The sequence below is a fragment of the Colossoma macropomum genome, unplaced genomic scaffold (assembly GCF_904425465.1).
Source record: "Colossoma macropomum unplaced genomic scaffold, Colossoma_macropomum, whole genome shotgun sequence".
NCBI classification, from domain to species: domain Eukaryota; kingdom Metazoa; phylum Chordata; class Actinopteri; order Characiformes; family Serrasalmidae; genus Colossoma; species Colossoma macropomum.
This window is the reverse complement of record NW_023494807.1, coordinates 19,680,149-19,699,691: the sequence shown is the minus strand read 5'-3', so window position 1 is coordinate 19,699,691 and position 19,543 is coordinate 19,680,149. Positions and strand designations below refer to the sequence as shown.

General features: G+C 39.6%; 1 protein-coding gene across 2 annotated transcripts in view; it reads left to right on the top strand.

The window, feature by feature from the left end:
* Positions 1–13,386: 13,386 nt before the first annotated feature.
* Positions 13,387–19,543, top strand: part of tpm4b (tropomyosin 4b) — a 32,862-nt gene continuing 26,705 nt past the window's right edge. Inside the window, exons 1-2 of one of the 2 annotated variants that reach the window (XM_036555878.1) lie at positions 13,387–13,712; positions 18,104–18,229. In XM_036555878.1, the coding sequence (XP_036411771.1) occupies positions 13,599–13,712; positions 18,104–18,229 (240 nt within the window). In that variant the 5' untranslated portion in view covers positions 13,387–13,598. The remainder of the gene's footprint in view (positions 13,713–18,103; positions 18,230–19,543) is intronic. The other variant, XM_036555876.1, reaches the window with a different exon arrangement.

Genomic DNA, 19,543 nt, shown 5'->3' with positions numbered 1-19,543 from the left:
GAGGGTCTTGCACAGGGGGCTATAATACCCTAGTTTTTGCCACTGAAGTTACTGTTGCCTCTGATATCATACTCAGGAGAAGTAGCACTACCCATCTGATTGGCAAATTAGCCGTGACCCAGGGCTTGTACTGTGCTTAATGAGTAAGAAGTGGATCTGTGTCTGCAGGCTAATGGTCCCACGAGGCTCTCGGTCCAGACATCTCAAGCTCCGGCTTTACTTCGTGCTGACAGCTGCTGCTTCTGTGGAAGATTTGGCTGTGGCAAGCGGTCGTTCATGAGACAGGCCTATTTCTGCTGGGACAGAGGAATCGGAATCCAAATTTGACTTCAGGGAACGACAGCAATGGGATGATGATTTCAGCACTCTGCACTCCTCTCTCTCCAACCCATCCATACTGAAATAGGACTAATTTGAGAGAGAGAGAGAGAGAGAGAGAGAGAGAGAGAGAGAGAGAGAGAGGGAGAGACAGAGAGAGAGAAAGAGAAGGGGGGGTGCAGCAGAAGAGTGTGTTGCAGCAAATCTCAAGTTCACAACATTTCAGTTTAATTACGATTTAATTAAATGATACTGTGCATCATTAAACCTCAAAATCCATGATGATTTAATAATAAATAATAATAGAAAAGCTTTATTTATAGCCCACTTTTCATACATGAAGCAGCTGAGAATGCTTTACAATGAAATAGCAAGTTTAAGAGCAAAAACACACGATTTAAGAATAGTATTATGATAAAAAAAAAAGAAATAAAGCAAAACGCAAATAAAAAAAACACTGGATGCTTGTGAATTTTATGTGAAGGTTAAATATAAAGGATATGTTTTTAGATGTGTCTTAAAAATGGGCACCAGATTTGACTACCTGTTTCGTCCATAAACGGTCCATCTTCCGATAAGTGAAGGGAAAACTCAAACAAACCTGCAGTGAGAACGGCGGCAGCAGTAAATTAGTCAGAATTATTAGACCAAGAAGTGGTGAAAATGTCTTACTGAGGAACACCCTATGCATGCCATCCTGATCATCTGAACGTAAATGGTGGTGCGTGATGTCTACAATGCAAACATAGCCGTTATTTGTACTATCCAAAATCAGTAGCGAACCTACACTTGTCTTCTGAGTTTTTATATGTAATACCGATAATTGTAAAACAGGGGTAAATCTAAAAAAGGTCTCTTTCGGGACTAATTTGCCTCACAGCGCCCAACATGTACCCCTCCACAATGAACTGCCTTCAGCACAGAATACAATTTAGGCCAAATATTCTCAAAACTACTGAAAAACAATATCTCTGGCATCAGGCAGTGTATTTGTAGCTGTGTCATGTAATAACATACTGCATGAAAAAGTGACTCAAAATATACTGTAGCAACCCGCTATTAGGCATGAATGCTCAGGAGGTGTGGCCATGGGAGCAGCAACATGCCCTCCTAAAGAAGGACTTTAAATATTGTTAATGATGTTGTTTGTTCATTAACTGTGTGTGGCACGTGTTTATTGTGTTGTTCTTTGTTGGGGAGTGGGGTTAATGCATGAGTGTTTTGTGTAGGGGGTTAGTCACCCTGAGGGTGAAGTGAAGTTCAATGCTTTGTATGTGACTTTCTGCTTGGAGTTTCAGAAAGAGCACTGCTCATAGCAGAATTGTGGCCTCCCACTTCTGACACCAGTGTAGTGGCAGTGTAGAGTATGATAGAGCCATGATCTGCTGCAACATTTAAAGTCCCTATTTAGGAGGGAGCACACCTACCATGAGTTTTTGCATTTGGCTGTATGCAGAGAACCACGTCACAGTTACTGTCGGTGGTAATCATCTGTATTCTACAGATACAGCAGATGGAGATTAGGCTGAAAAATGCTGGCATTTTTCTTGTACCTTAGCTTACCTTGAATGTTAGCGAACATTAGCTAAATCAGCAAGCAAACAGGCACCCAATAGAAGTTACAGGTTTAGGTTTAAAGAAGAGCTGCCAAGAAAAAAAAAAAAACAGCATTGACCAGCATTTCTGGTCAGCAGCAAAACCAGGATATGTTGTGATTTAGATGCTGGTATGTTGGTCAACCAGCCTGACTCTGCTGGGTTACCAGCTAAACCAATGCCAGACCAGCACTAGACCAGAATAAACCAGCTTAGACCCTGAAATGCAATGAAATGTCTGTGTTGTTTTTTTCTGCAGGGAAAACACAGTAGCTAGTTAGCGAAGACTACATATATCACTTGAATTGACCACTTCGGTAAAAAGTAAAGTTAAAGTAAAATTACTATGATCTAATCAGGCTAAAAATCCTTTTCACCACTGAAAACACTTCTGTCTTATGAACGTAATCTGAAGATACTCTCAGCTGTGGTAAGCTATAAGGCAAGACGTCCCTGTGGGGGTTTCTTTTGATGGATAACTTCTCTAATGTAACTCTAACCCCCTGTTTTCTGACTCAGAGGCTACACAAGGATATCACCACACTCCTTTGGAACGCCTGGAGCAGCCTGACCCCTCAGTAAAGCCTTCACACTCTAGCTGCAGTTCTCTTGTGTAAGGTATGATCAACGGCGTTAGGCATGATGTACAACATCGCCTGGTTTTGATGTCAGAGGTTAAACTGGAACACTCACAGGGAGGGAGTTCAGTCCTAAACCATGTATTTGATTCAGTTTTCAAATCTGCCATTTGAGCTTTTATGCAATGTTCAACCAGGGTTTTCACTCTTAACACGGAATGTGGGAGGAAGCCGCTGTTGTAACTTGGTTTTGAAAGCATCCATTTGGTGGGTTCTGCAGACTGCAAGCTGGACTCTGTTAGCATCTGACCTCACATCCACTTCAAGGGGACTTCCACCAATTTTTCAAAATTTCTATACAATTGAATTGTTGGCATGTAAATAAACCATTCAGAGTGGTTTGATGGGAAAAGTTTAATTGAGACTTTCAGACTCAGATTTCTTTACAGTGGTGGTGATAGGAACCAGGGATTACAAGGTCTATAATGCAAATATAGCCATTTTAATTACAATCCAAAACCACCAGTGAACCTACAAATGTCCTCTGAGTTTTCATATGTCATGTTAATTATGGTAAAATATGGTAAAAAAAATAAAACTGGGCACTGTTTTGCCCTACACTGTTAGAAATAAAGGTTCTGTACAAGTACATTTTTCATTCATCAAGGTACAAACAATGTAAATGTTTCCTCAAAGGTACAGCAGCGGTTTTAAGGTCCAATTGTGAACCTTGAATAAGTTTTTCCAGGTGAAAAGTACATATTTGTCCCTTTCATAACCTAATGTTTCAAAACAGAACAATAAAATAAAAGAGACAAGCCTGGAGATGAGACAAGGTGTGTGGATTCAATACAACTTAGAAAATATAATTTCATTGGATTATGGTACAATTATGTTCCCTGACTAAAGGTACTGAGATGTACCCTTGAGGGTCCCACCCCAGTGACAAGAGAGGCACTGCCCCAGTCATAGTTTTGTACATAGTTTTGTGCCACATTTGAGTCTGTTCAAACTTTTGTACATGACTATATCTCCTGGCTTTGTAAGTATCCAACTGGGGTTCATTCGACCAACAAAAGATTTTTATACCCTATTTACTTACTTCTGCAGTCAGTGCACAGTCTCTTCCATCTGAACGGCCTGAGGGAAAATTTAGGAATAGGAGAAAATAGTGATAAGACACATTCATAGCCTGTTACATCACCCCTCTGAGTGAGGTCAGCCTTTGTCATATTCGAGCCCTGAAGTAGAATTTGTCCAAAAAGCCTTGTTTTACATTCTCTTCTGTCAGAGGGAGTGAGAATGGTTAGACAGCTCTTTGCTCATTTATGTAGACAGATGAGTGTTCTCTGACCTGAACTGGACATTATCACTCTATCTGATCTGTGTTTTGTGGATCTGAGTGACATGTTTATGACTGTTCTAACAGCTTAACTTCCCTCCCAACCCTCTTCCCTCCAGGCTTCACCTCGTCTGCCTCTGCCTGTGAAATGTTCGCTTAATCCACTCTTAATTCACCAGCGTCATTCATTTAGAGGAATACTTTAGCGGAAAATCGAATTTACACAGCTCTAAATTATCACACACTTGTCTCAAACCATGTTAAGCTGTTCAGTAATTTTAAATAGACTTGTTTATGTGGTTTGACACTGTATGATGTATTGTTATCTATAAAATTTGACAAAATTCAAATGGTTTTCAGCTCTGTGATGGACATTCTTTAGCGTTGTCAAAGTTATGCAGTGCGTTGGTCCTTAACCATGCTAGTCTTTTTTACTTGGGCAATGAAATGTAGTTTTAACACAAACACATCTCTTCTTTTAGATATATAAGATATAAGATATTAGTAGTATGCGAAAGTTAGGGCGCCCCTAGTCTAATGACATGTTTTGTTGATTTTCTAAGGGAAAATAAGTCAACACATTTTCTACAGGGAACACACTTTTTAATGCACAATTACTGTTCGTTTGCATAAATATTGTAAAAAGTAAAACACAAACATATCCTGTGCAAAAGTTATAACACATTTTTTGTGATTTTTTATGTTCAACTCTCACATATAAACAGAAACGGTGTACAAAAGATTTCAGAAAAACGCCATATATAAGTGTGTTTCCTGTAGAGGATGTGTTGAGAAATTTTCACTTATTTTGAAAATCATCAAAACATGTCATCAAAGCACTTTTGCCTACAACTATATCAACAATAATATTTATTCATTTTCTTTTGCTTAGACAGTGGGACAAGATTGTCAAACTGTATTTTTGTTCATCAAGGCTGTAGTTGAAATGCGAATTGAAAAGTAATTGTAGTTCAGACTTTAGACAATAACTGATCTGCGTCTGATGTTGCTGTTTCGTTCTTCTCTCTGTTTTCAGAGTACTGTCTATTTTGGAAGAGGTGGTGTTTAAACAGGTGAAATCTTTATGTTACATTTAAAGGGGACCAATACTGAAAGATTTTGTTGAGATGTAAACAAAGTAATTCAGTGAAATGTTGCACTGTGATGAAACTGACCGACTCAATTTTCTTTACAGTGGTTGTGATAGGAACCAGAAGTCACAATGTCTACAACACAAACAGAAGCATTTATTTACCATCTAAAACCAACAGTGAACCTACACGTGTCTTCTGAGCTTATGTATGTAATGTTGATTATTATGGTAAAATAGTGGAAAATCTGATAACATAAATTTTCTTTGGGGGCTATTTTGCCCTGCAGTGCCCAGCATGTACCTCTCTGCCCTGCACATATTCCAAACATGACATTTTAGTCAAAAACCTTATCATAAAGCATCATCTCAGGCATCAGGCAGCTCATTTATAACTATTCATGTAATAACTTTCTATGAGGGAGCTTTTAGATGTGTCTGGTTTCTATCACCACCACTGTGAACAATTCTGACTTGGTTTCTCTGGAACAGAGTTTTTGATATCTATGACATTATTTATGACATTATTTACATCTCACCCATTAAATAAAGCTGAATTATTTTGAAATTTGCTGGAATTTCCCTTTCACAGAGCTACTTTGTCTTTTCCTGTGTAGTGCTACTGGCTCATTCCTGCAGCAGTATGTATACTCTGTGGGGTCTGTTCTCAGGACCTGTGTGCTGCTCTTTACTCTGCTTAACTGTGCTGTATTCCCACGACGGCCGGCCGCTTTTTAGGGAGTTTTCGCCTTAAAAGGAAACACAGAGTAGAGCTGCACTTCCTGTAGGAGGGCTTTCTCTGTCCTCTATCTCTGTGACTGCAGTGATTCCTTTTACACTCTCTCTCTGCCTGTCTCTCTTTTTCTTTCGCTGTTTCCTGTCCCATTTCTCACCCTCACTCGTTCAATCACTCTCCCCATATGCTCCTTCATTCTTGAAGCCTTTAGGAGAGTGTTTCACTATTGAAGGAATAAATGAGTCCTATTACACATGAAGTAAGTACTGCTTTTAGGGATTGTCTCACGGACATTTAAATCTGGTTTTAAACTAGACGCGTTTATGAATAAAGCAACAAGCCGCAAAAGCCCCTGTGTTACAGTGATTTTATCATGGGTGAAGGTGTTATTAGGCACAACGCGAATTAGAGTAAAACCCCCTTAGCTGTGATAAATCACTGTAAAATAAAATTTGATGCCATACACCTCAACAAGGACATTAGGCCTCATTTACCAACCATTCTTAACAAGAAATTTCCTCTAACAACCCCCTTTATGCAGTTTTGTGAAGATTCTGACATTCACCAATTTTTTCTTATTTGAGATTTGTTCTTAGGTAAGAACTGAATCTGTACACACTCAAGAGCACAAAGGTGTGAACAATTCTGCATTAGATTCTGAACATGTCATGAATTTGACGTAGACTTTTTCTTAGGACTTTTCTCAAAAACAAATTTAAGATAAAACTTGAAAAACTTGGAATGAGGCCCACTGTGAGAACAGGCACTGCTGCGTGCCACAAAGCTAAAGGAAAGACTATCTAACACCGTGACGGTAGACTTTTAGCTGCAGGCCATCAAACCTCTGCACTTCGATATTTCACACTTATTTAAAGTTCGATTTCTGCCAGAAAATAAAAGCTTAAAGAAATCCAACCATTTGCTGTGGGGTTGTTTATGTTGCCATGGCTACACGACCATCTCTGAAACATCCACGCAGTCAAGTTAGGATTTATTTAGGATCTGACTGTTTACTTATCACAAAGTCATATATCTTTACAATCACTGAGATATTTTTATAACTGCCAAATTGCCAAGAACACAGAAACAACCCAGTCATATTTCTGCATTCTTTTTTGGGGGAGGTGGGTTTTTTCCAATTTTCCCCCTAATTTAATCATATCAAATTCCACCCACTACTTAGGACTCCCCCAGTCACACAATACCACCAGCACTAGGAGGGAAGAGGCAAACACAAGCTTCCTCCGAGTCATGTGAAGCCAGCCACTGCATTGTTTCGAACTGCTGCTAATGCAATGTAATTGGGCAGCAGAATGTACGTGGATGAGAATGTTAACTGCCGGTTCTATATGTCCCCTAATTGGCTTGCATCTCGCTGAGTGATGGGGGTAGAGGCAGGCCATCCTACCCACCCAGAGAGAGTGAGGCCAGTTGTGCTCTCTTGGACTCGTGGCCACAGTTGGCTGTAGCATCACTGGAGATCAAACTCCTAATGACAGGGCTGACATTTGCACCAGTCGGGAGCCCATGTTTCTGCATTCTTGATTAATAGAATGATGTCAGCATTTTTAAAAAGCTAAGAGCTAAGATCAGGCTTAGCATGTGCCTAGAAAAGTGGCCACTGGATTAAAGGAAGCAAAAAATCTGATAGACATCATTTTCTCCTTTCCCCAAATGTAGTCCTATACATGTTTGATGTCTGAAGTTTGCTTCTTTAGTTTTGCACTGAAGCTATGAGGCTTATACAGCTAATAACAAATTAGCATTGTGCAGACTGAATGCCTGAATCATCACACATGCCTCAAACTGTGTCGAGATGTTAAGGAATCACAAATCGATTTACTTTTGGTCATTTCTGTTATGTATGACATGCTGTTATCTATAAACATGAACAAGTATGGAACAAAACAGGCTGCAGGATGGCTTCTAGTACTTTTTTTAGTTATGCAACATTCTTTTGGTAATTTTCTAGAACTAAAGAAGCAGTCTTAGGACATATCTGATTGACTGATTTGGGGTAAAGGGAAAACCCTCTCTCTGCAGGCCCCCAAGGGTCGAATCTGAGATCATGAATTAATATAATCAGATGAAATCTTTTTTCTCTGTAACTCTGTTATCAGATTAATTAGGATGCTTTTGGCTCTCTTTGTGTGAACTGTTGTGTTGAGCTGCTAGTGAGCAATGAGGGGTGAAAGGGGTGAAGTGAAACCCCCTGCTGTGAAAACAATTCAGACCTCTCCATAAAGACACCCATGCTGAGATAAAACAGACAGCACAACTACAGCTTTCTTCATATCGAAACATCCTGTGCAACTGCCACACTAAAACATTGGCATTTAAACACACTAAAACAAACAAACGTTGACTTACTTTTTCATCTACAAAGATGAAAATCCTGTTCGCTTTTGGTTTTGGAAATCATACACGTTTCCACTGAAATACAGAAAATAGACAGAAAATGCATTTTATGGTTGCAGTGAAAAGGGTTAAAGTCTCATGAGGTCTAAAAAGACATTATTATTTCATTTAATACTGTTCCATTTTGAGTTTATTTGCATTTGTCCAGCTGCAGTATAATTAAGGCCATGGTGTTCTCTGTCTTCCTCTCATTGCTGATTCTCTCTCCTGGGTCATTTGGGGCTTTTGGGCCTGATCCATCAAATACAGCACATAGAAAATACAACAAACAAATTTCAGCAGCTCTCTGGCCTACCATGCACACTTCTAAACAAGGAAGAACTCACACAATTGCAGCTACACTTTGTTTGGGGTTGGAAACATTAGCTAACCTCAAGACATAAACTATATTCCTCAGTAAGTGTAATGGATGTTTTACTGCAAATGCTCATGTGTTCATCCTTCTGGTGATGGTGTTTATGTAATGTGAGGGCCTACAGTGGTTGGTGTATTGGTTCCTGTGCCGAAAATTAGATAATAGTTGCCACATGGTTTTGAAACCCAGAAACTGTATTATTAAAAGAACGTATCCCTCATAAATGCTTCTATTGCTCGTAATGAATTTAAGACTTTAGCTACAGTGAGCAAAAACAAGTATTGACTTTTGTTTTTGTTATTTAATATACTTACAGTGCATATATCCACTTCAAATTCACACACATCTTTTGACTTTGTGCTTGTTAATGTGAAAAAACTATGTATTAATGAACATAAACAAAGACATATATAATATATAACATAATGTAATATATAACATAAACTAATAGGAAAAAAAGTATTCAGGCACAGCTTCAAGGCACCTACAGTAGGAAGTCATTATTTTGGAGCATAGTGGTTCATTATGGAGGAGTGCTGTCCCATTTGGTCAGCAACCCAAATGTTAAGAAGAGTCATTTTGTCCTTTCAGCAAAAATCAAACCATCTTGGCAGCCACAACATTTTATGTCCATTTTACCATCTTGGCTGTAAATATGTCTCAGTATGTGCTAATGCCCTAGTACAGGCTAAAAAAATATAAATGAAAACACAGACTTACTTTGCTCTGCTTTAAGCTTTAGCTCAGCTATAGCTGCTTTTCTTGCAGCTTCAGCAGGAAACGTTTCCGCAAAAGTTGTAAAATATCTCTCAACATTCAATTTTTACAAGGCTGAAGTCGCTTCTCATTCTCTGGCTTCGTGTTCAAATTTTCCCGTTCCACCTTAAATGGTGCCTGAGGCGGCAGAATGTACCTGCTGCACCATTTAAGGTGGAACAGGAGAATTCAAACAAGACACTGGTGAATGAGAAACCGACTTCAGCTTCAGGAGCTTTCAGTGTTTCACAGTTTCTCGTTGCAGATTAAACGTATCAGGAAACCAGCTGGCGTGATTATAAACGCAAATAAGTCCATTTGTCAAATAATTAATGCTTATCTTAAATCTTTCTCTTTGCCTTTTTGTTAGCTACTAGCTGGGCGAGAGTGTGGTCTGTGTTGCTATGGTGACAGCAGTTTGCGCGCCAACCTTAGTGTAAAGTTGGTGAATTAGCACTTATAGGCTACATTAAAGACCATTTATTGTTAAAACTGTGTTAGAATGACCAGCAGAGCTTTATTTTACTGCAAAGGACAATTATTTTATTTTTACCTAAAAATCTAATTCTGCTGTGGAGCTGCAACAAGGCAGTAAAACAGCCGCATGTTGCCGCCCCCTGCTTTTGGCGAACCAAGAAAATATAAAGAAAGCTGCAGTTGTGCTGTCTGCTGTATCTCTGCATGGATGTCTTTGTGGAGAAGTATGTTTTCATAGTGGGGCGCTTATCCCTCCCCTTTCATGCCTCATTGCTCACTAGCAGCTCAACACAGAGTCACATCATTTCATACCCAGAGAGCCAATGGTCTCATCGTTAATCTGATAACAGATTTAAAAATACATTTAGGTAGTTATATTAATTAAAAAATACGAAAGGCTTCTAGCAGACCTGCACAAACAGGCTACGGAGTCATCCATTGAAAGATTCTTGATACAATCAAAAGTGATATGCTGTGGCAAAGTCTTAAAGAACCTTTTTGATGCCTTCATTTTTAGGAGTGTGCACAAATCTTCTGGACTTTTGCAACTGTTCAGGCCCCAGTTTCCGAAAAGCATCTTAAGATTAGCTTAACATGTCCAAAGTAAAGCTTGCTCTACCATTTAAGAATCATCTTTGTGCTAAAGTGCTTTTGGGAAACCCAGCCCTGATCAGTGATCCCGATATCCACTTGACAGACCTTGACAATGAGGGTCAGGTTGTGGGATTTTCATGCAGTGTAATAACAGCTCCATGGAGCACTAGTGAGCAGCACTGTAATCCACAGCGAAGCTCCAGCAGATCCGTGTTCCACTCGGTTGGGGGTAGAATCTTTGAAGGATGTTAGAGGCTCATAACATCTCATTCCTTTTTATTATGGGCCTTATTTTTGGAGCCTGCAGCTGCTGAGCTGTGGACAGGGCCGTAAGCCTCAATAGTCCATGCAAAGCCCTGAATGTTCACCAACTCCTGATATCACCGACCTGAACAAAATTAGATGTGATTGAATCTTAGAAGTCACATTTATTAGCAGTTTTGACAAAAGCCAGGCAGAATTCAATAGGAATCCTTTCTTACTCTTAGTAACAAGCAGGGATTTTTGGTCAGAAGTGCAGAATGTGAGCTTAAAAAGCCAAACCACATTTACATTAGAAAGTAGAAAAGACTTGATTTTGATTTAGATTTGATGCAAAGTTGTTGTTTGTTGTATGGATGGTCTTGTTATGGTCATTCTGGAGCAGTACTATTAAAAAGCATTATTCAAATTGTTCAAATTTGTCCCAAATTGGGTTTAATCAACTATATGTGTATTGACAGTCAGCAGCTTTGGCCTAAAAGCTTGTGAAACAGCCGTATCAATAAAGCCTCAGAATGTGCAGGATTACTCACAAATGAACTCGTTGTCTCCAGAACAGAGTGAAGAACAATGCGGTAGTGGTTTGTAAAAACATCTCAGACTTTTCCTTGGCATGCGCTTGTTCTTTTTCCATCCGCTCTTAACTCCCACTCAAGCAGTAAGGGGGAAAGAAAATCACCTCTGACCAACCCTGCTATTAACATAAATGTATGCATTCCTTCATGAATCAAACAGCATGTGAACAACTCATTTTGTTGAACTATTCCCTTATTTATTGCTTTTGTAGTAGTGTTTAAGATAAACAATCATTTAACATTTTCAGAGAGAGACTTGGCCGATTCTCAAAACTGCCCAAGCTCTGTATAAAAGCTAATAGAAATAGCTACTAGAAATATCAAACTGGAGACCTTCTGGGACAAAGTACTGCAAAGATTAGTGTTTACCCTCTTCTAATGCTCTGAATTCAGTTCATAAAGGCCTTGCTAATTAACTGATGAGTTGAATCATATGTGTTTTATGAGGCAGCGTGCTGAACTCTGCAGTGTTTCTGGCCCGCAAGGACTGAAGCCTGACACATGTGCCTTATAGGAAAGTCTGTCCACTTGACCGCCATATCGGCAATGCCCCCAGACAGTTATTTCGAGTTATACAAGACCAAGCTCATCTCTTTGAAAGAGGAGAGGCTGATAAAACTGATAATAAAGCCATATTAACATGTCAAAAACCTATTTGAATTTTTCAGTAAAATCTGACAACAACAGCACAAGTAGTTTGCACCATTTGGCTCAAATAATACACAAAAATGTATTTTTTTTATACACTATATTTCCACAATGAGTGAGAGCTTTTCTCACTTGTTGCTGAACCAGAAAACCCGATTGGCGGGACTTTCCCCATAAACAAATGAGTTTTACAAGCCACTGTGTTTGTTCTTTTGAGAATGTTAAGCAAGGCATGCAGTGTGCAACTTTACATATCTTGTTCTTTGCTGACAGCTCACACTGGACGTTTGAATCATCATCATGTATGGACAAAGTCTGTGACTAATATTTTCAATATTAGTTATTCAATATTTTCATGATATGTGTAATAAATAGCCACTTGGGTTTCACCTGTTTGTGCACAATTTCGTACTGGATAAGTGCAATGTTTGGCTGTAGAATTTCATAACTTGCATAGTGCACTATATAGTAATGAAGGAGCCACTTCAGATTCAGCCATTGACAAACCATGGTACAGCAGCTGTTCACTTGGAGCTCCTTTGGGCAGTTAAGTGGGCGTCACTGCCCTCCTCACTCTGCAAGTCAAAGAGTGGCTGAGGAAATTGGAATTTGGCCTGATCATGAAATTCTGTTGGCCATGACCAAATTGGGCAAAGTTGGCAGAAATACCATAGCACAAAACTCAAAACATATACATTATTACAATTGAACCTCCTTTTTTGTGCTACATAACTTCGAGTTCCTGTTTAAATGCCACCCTGCCGAGCTGCACTATGTCACTGTAGCTAACTGAAACTAGGCAGGCTGGAAACAACACTCATGCTAATGTTATGCAACTGTGACCACTGATGAAGGACTAGAGGATGACTAACACAAACTGTGCAGCAACAGATGAACTATTGACTCTGACTTTACATCTACAAGGTGGACCAACAGGGTAGGAGTGTCTAATAGAGCGGGCAGTGAGTGGACACACTCATACCAGCAACAACACACACTAACACTCCACCACCATGTCAGTGTCACTGCAGTGCTGAGAATGATCCATCAGCCAAATAATATCTGCTCTGTGGTGGTCCTGTGGGGGTCCTGACCATTGATGAACAGGGTGAACAGTGACTAACAAAGTATACAGAGAAACAGATGGACTACACTCTGTAATTGTGCTCCTATATGGTAAGTGGAGCTGATAAATTGGACAAGGCGTGTAGATACAAGAAGGTGGTTTTAATGTTATGGCTGATCACTGTATTGCATATATTGATGTCACATTTGCAAATTGATATGACTATTAGATCCATTGAACTATATCTAGAATCCAGTCTAGTCTTGTTTATAATTCATAAGTCACATGATAGATTGCAGTCTCATTATCTATACAGCACTCTAAAGTCACAGCTAGAAGGTTTAGTACTCTCAGACTTGGTCTGTTTTAAATGAAAGGCCTTAACATCCAAATATGGAGATTGGTTCTGAGAGGTTTTGGATGAAGGGCTGAGCAGTAGGGAGGGGTGTGCATGTCTGAGGGGTAGTTGTGTGTGTGTGTGTTGTGTGAATGTGTGTGTAGAAGGGTATGAACAGGGAGGGGGTGTCACTAGGGAGCAGGGGCTAATCTCCAGAACCTCAGGTTTAAACCTTCCACAGCAGTGCTGCATTTCACTCTGAGTGGCCCCTTCTCTCTTTCCCTCCTCTGCTCCTCTCTCCCTCTATCATTCTTCATCTCCTTGTTTGACAGGGAAAAACACTATTCACTCCTGAATCCTTTCTCTCCCTCTGCCTGAGAACAGCAGCGCTCTTGATTTATCTCAAAATCCTTCAGTAACCTCTTCAGAAAGTCCAATCACAGCCAGCAAAAATGGAGGCCATCAAGAAGAAAATGCAGATGCTGAAGCTGGACAAAGAAAATGCCATTGACCGAGCGGAGCAGGCCGAATCTGACAAGAAAGCAGCGGAGGACAAGTGGAAGCAGGTGAGATATGGAGAAGAGATGGATATCGATGGGTGCATGCATGGATGGAAGGGTGGATGCTTGGATAGATAGACGGAGGATGGAAGGGTGGCTGTTTCTATGGATGGATGGATGGATGGATAAGAGACATGTAAGCAGGCATTCCATGATATGGTCTTATTTTAGTGCAATAAATATGAATGGATGAATAGACAGAAGAATAAACGGATGTATGGGTGGATAGATGGAGAGACGAATAGATGAATGTTTGGATGGATGGGTGTATGGACAATGGATGGATAAAGGTTAAATGGATGAATGAATCAGTGAAGGTTTGTTTGGATGGAAGAAGGTTTGGATGATCAATTGATGGAAGGATGAATGAACGCATGGGCAGTTGATAGATTAGTATATAAGAAGGATGGATGAAGATATGGATGGATGAACGGATGAAGGTTTAAATAGATGGACGGATAAAAGAGATATATGGAGAAATATTCTATAATAAGATTTTATTTTAGGTTTGTAAATAAACTAGTTAAAAAAAAGATTCTGCTAAATATATTTGTGCTTCAGAAGTACATTTGACTGATAAAGGAAAAGTGACGTAATGTCTGTTGATGTATCTTTAACCTAAACATATATTAGAGACCTAATGGGCTGTGATCTATATAGATGATGTATGATTTAAAGTCCTTTACCACATGATATGGCATAGCATACAGAAGCTTGGACATAAGCTCATAAGCACAAACACTGTCGTACATACTGTAGAATGTCAGGCATCCGTTTTTTAAGTGGCCCACATATGGTAGACGCAGTCTCTGCTGCTAAACCACTAACAATGAAGGGAACCAGAAGGCAAAAGAGAGAGGAGCAGCATTCAGTTCCCAGGAACTGCCTGGCATCACCAGATCCCACCAGGGAACAAGGGCTGTGGAGTCACCAGGAATACCCCAGAGCCAGGCCAGCTGCCCTGCTGGCCCTTCTGGTGTTTGTTTCAGAGCTCAGTGGATTTTAGTTTTCAACTTTGAACATTTGAACAGTAGTGCACAAAATTCAGCACACCTCTAACTTAAATATCATGCACCAAAGGGTCCATATCCTGCTTTTTTCTTGTGCTTTAAGTTTTTTCCTGATGTTATCTCATGACAACTGTGTTTATTTATATGCTCAAAACATTCAAATTAATCTTTACATGACCTTTTTTTCTAACCTCTCTTCGAATTAAACCTTAAACAGACTGTTTTTGTTATTGTGCCTTTAAGACTGACATATGTAAATTACCTCTGTTCTGATTGGCTACTCTGCCTCTTTCAATAACAGTCCAGGCTGAAACTCCTTACAATGTTAGCCAGCCTGCTGTATTCAAATTGATGTAAGTGCATTGGTTTTCATGACATCCCAAAAACAATGAGTTCAAAACAGGCTGTTTTTGCAGCTTAACTTCCATATAAGGAATGTCAAGCCTAGAGGGTCTGATGTGTGAGTCCGATTTGAGTTTCCAGTCTATGATAGCAGATAATTTTAGCTTAGTCTCATTATTAGTTGCAGGCATTGCATTGTACCCATACGGAAATCTGATATATGGCAATATGTGGATTTCAAATCTATGACATATAGTAGCACGTATGGGTTTCCCTTTTAGCTACCTTATATTAGTCATATATGCACAAATATGCAGCATATCAGACATATATGTATGGTCCATACAAAATGCATATCCTTGATACTTACATCTGTGCCTAACACATTTATGTATTTAATATATGCCTGACCCTTTATGATATATGTAAATATATGGCCATACATAAAAACATAAAACCTGTCATGTTCAACACAGCTTCAAATAACAAGCCTTTTATTACAGAAAAAGACTTCAGTCTGAAAAATAGAGCTGAAGCGCTATACACAGTAAATGCAATGAACCAAAATAACTTAAAATGGCTGGTCAGTGTGTAGTTTTCATAGCAGCTATGCTAGCTAGCTAGCATAATAGCTAATTCAGCTGACGTTTTGATCCGTAATGTACTAAAACTTTAGCTAGATTAGCTGACGACTTCAGTTAGATTAGCTATTGTGGTAGCTTCCTTTCCAAAAGACATGCTAGCCAACAGTTGCAGGTTATTTGGCCTCTTTCCTGTAAACATCACTTAAGTGCATCTAGCATTTTGCTCTTTTCTTTAGGTAGAAGGGTCATTATTTGAAGTCTTACCAAACCTGCAGGAGAACGGCATTGCAGTAATGACTGCGTAAGACTGAGGCAAAACTAACAGACAAAGTCACACGTGTAAAGTTGGTAACTAAAGGTTCTCTTCATTCGCTGCATTAAGGTTGATGGCACTGATTCTTAAGTCTTAAGTCTCAAATCCATGTCAAGTTGCAAGTCAGTTAAGGGCGAGTCTGTATCGAGTCATGAGTAAGCCACTGATTTGAGTCCCCATCTCTGCATACTACATTAAGATACTTGGTTTTCCATGATGTTGGCCCTTTTTTATTGATTTTGACCTGATGCTAAAAGGAAGTAGGCTATGTTCCTAAATAAGGTACAGCAGCCAGCTCATAGTAATTTTGAGTCCTTGATTCCAGTCTCTGAAAGAACGATTCAAGTATTTCGATATCACCAGATGCTCAGGTTAGCGCTGTGAGCGAGAAGAGAGGAATTCTGGAGTCTGGAGGAAAACAGATTCCAAGTGAGATACAATCCCATATCGAGAATTCCACCTGATCGCCATTAGCTCAAATATGAGGGCCCCCTTCATCCCATCATGACTGTCTGGAGATTAATTACTCAGATGACTTCCAGTTGTCACAGACTCTCTTACCACAATTAGGTATAGCTGGTCGAGCTGGGACCCCTGTGGATTATGTGTGCCTCTATAGAGAACTGAGCGTAATACAGCAAGCGGTTGCTCATGTTGATGAGCAGGGTGTTGATATTTTGGACCTGTGAGGTTTGGGGTTTAAGTCAGGCAGTGTGACTGGACGCTATAAATACATTTGTCTTTCTTCATCTGCACATCTTGTTTGTGAACCCTCTGGAAAGGGCAATGTAGGGATATGATATTTCGGTCCAGGTTTTTTGATCTTAAGGTTTAATTCAGTAATATGAACCTCACTGCATTGAAATTTGACATATGAACTTTAAGCCTAGGGCTGTAGTTGTTGGAGTGTTAGCTAAAAAAGCACTCACTGGACACTGTAACATAAACACCACTTTATATATGAAACTCTCATGTGTAGAATAGTTTGGCAAAGAATCAAATTTATACAATTTCCACTTTACCCAAAATAGCGGCTCAGATATGTTAGGTGTCTGAAGTTTGCTTCTTGAGTTTTGGGACTGGAGCTACAAGGCTAATGTAGCTACCAAGTAATGAAAGCTTACAACTCACTAGTTAGCATTGTGCAAACTACATGCTAAATAATGTCACACTTGCCTCAATCTATATAGAAAAATGTACAAAAGGTATGAAAATCAGGCATCAAGATGGGAGCTACTGCTGTTTTTAACTATGCTAATGTATGTTTGTCATTTTTATAGATAGCAATGTGTCGTACAGTGTCAGAAACCACATTAGCAAGTCTGTTAGAGGCAAGTGATACATACAGTTTGCTATAATTTGCTAATTTGAGGCTATAAGCTTCCATTCATTGTTAGCAACAGTAGCCTCATACTCATATATCAAGAGAATAGAGGGCACTACTTTTGGCTGCCCACTTGCTTTTTGCTTAGCATTTTTTGGGCAGCCCACCAGTGGTAGTCAAAATGTCTTTTCATCGCTAATTGCCACTTACAGTCCAATTTACTTATTTTTTCCCTCATTTCGTTTTTTCATAATCCTTTGTAAGTTTGTTTAGTAAGTAATTTTAACAGCAATGTCATAAATAAAGCCGGTTATGCAGGAGTAACAAACCTCGCACAGTGTCAACAACAACATTTCAACTAAATCATTTTATATTAGGCCTAGACATTCATTTATTTTCAAACAGTTGTTTGTAATGTTTGTCTTTCCAAAATAAAAGACTGTGTGTGTTTAAAATCTATTTAAGGAGATTAAAACTAGTTAGTCCTTGTATGCAGGACAGCAGTCTGTGTGGTCCTAGGGTGGACAAGCAGTGGCATACAGTCAGCAAGGTGCTGACCTCATCAAGCCAGTGGACCGATATATGCTTGCTATTTGGGCAGCTGCTTCAGTACAAAACTAAAGAAGCAAACTTCACACCAAACATGACTTGGCTAATCAATTACTTTTGGGGGTAAGATTGTGCAAAATTGTCCAAATTAGATTTTTTTCAGTTATTCCCTTAATACTCAGCACAGCAAAAGGAGCCCAATGAGAATGACAGTGTCAATATTGTAGAATGTGAACGTGCAGCATCTGACTTTATCCCTGCTGTGTTTGGCTTAGTTAGAGGACGAGCTGCTGGGTTTGCAGAAGAAGCTGAAGGCGACGGAGGATGAACTGGACAAGTACTCAGAGGCCCTCAAAGATGTCCAGGAGAAACTGGAACTGTCTGAGAAGAAGGCCGCAGAGGTAAGAATTGGAGCATCAGAAAGTCATAATGGCCACTATGGCCTACTTTCTTCTTCTTGATGAATACAAAGATGAAGACAACAGTGATAGTTGTGATGATCATGATGAGGATGGTGATGTGGGTGACGTCAGAATTAAGAGAGAGAGAGCCAAAATGAAGAGCTTGAGTAAAGTTCAAAGGTTTGAAATCACTGTTTTAATAATATAAAAAAGTTTGTGAAAATGCATGTATAAAATGATTCTCATATGATGGTAGAACTCTTCAACCTTTTAGGTTTCCTAATTTGTAGGAACCAGTAAAAAAAAAGGTCTATAACGACTGAGAAAACTGTATAGCATAAAGAAGTTATAATAAAATTAATATTATTTGAAAAGTGGTGATCAAAATCTTGGGCCAGATACTCTGCCAAGAGTCTACTTTAAATAGATACACTACACTTACTGAGCACCTGTTAGGTACACCTACCTTGTTTCTACACTCATTGTCCATTTTATCAGCTCCACTTACCATATAGCGGCACTTTGTAGTTCTACAATTACAGACTGTAGTCCATCTGTTTCTCTGCATACTTTGTTACTCCCTTTTTACCCTGTACTTCAGTGGTCAAGACCCCCCACAGAACCACCACTTTTCGGATCATTCTCAGCACTACAGTGGAACTGACATGGTGGCGGTGTGTTAATAACACAGCTGGAGTTTTTAAACACCCTAGTGTCCCTGCTGGACTGAGAATAGTCCACCAACCAAGAATATCCAGCCAACAGCGTCCTGTGGGCAGTATCCTGTGACTACTGATGAAGGACTAGAGCAGAGGTGCACAACTCCGGTCCTGGAGGGCCGGTGTCCAGCATAATTTGGAGGTTTCCCAGCTCAAACACACCCACTTAACCTGCCAATTAAAAGATACGTGTAATCAGGTGTGTTGGAGCAGGTAAATCACCAAACTGTACTGTGTGCACCCCTGGACTAGAGGATGACCAACACAAACTGTGCAGCAGTAGATGAGCTCCTGTCTCTGACTTTACATCTACAAAGTGGATCAACAAGGTAGGAGTGTCTAACAGAGTGGACAGTGAGCGTTTAAAAACTCCAGCAGCACTGCTGTGTCTGATCCACTCATACCACTCACATCAGTGTCACTGCAGTGCTGAGAATGATCCACCAGCCAAATTATATATTTATGCTCTGTGGTGGTTCTGAGGGGGTCCTGACCATTGATGAACAGGGTAAATGGGATAACAAAGTATGCAGAGAAACAGATGGACTAGAGTCTGTAATTGTAGAACTACAAAATGCACCAAATGGTAAGTGGG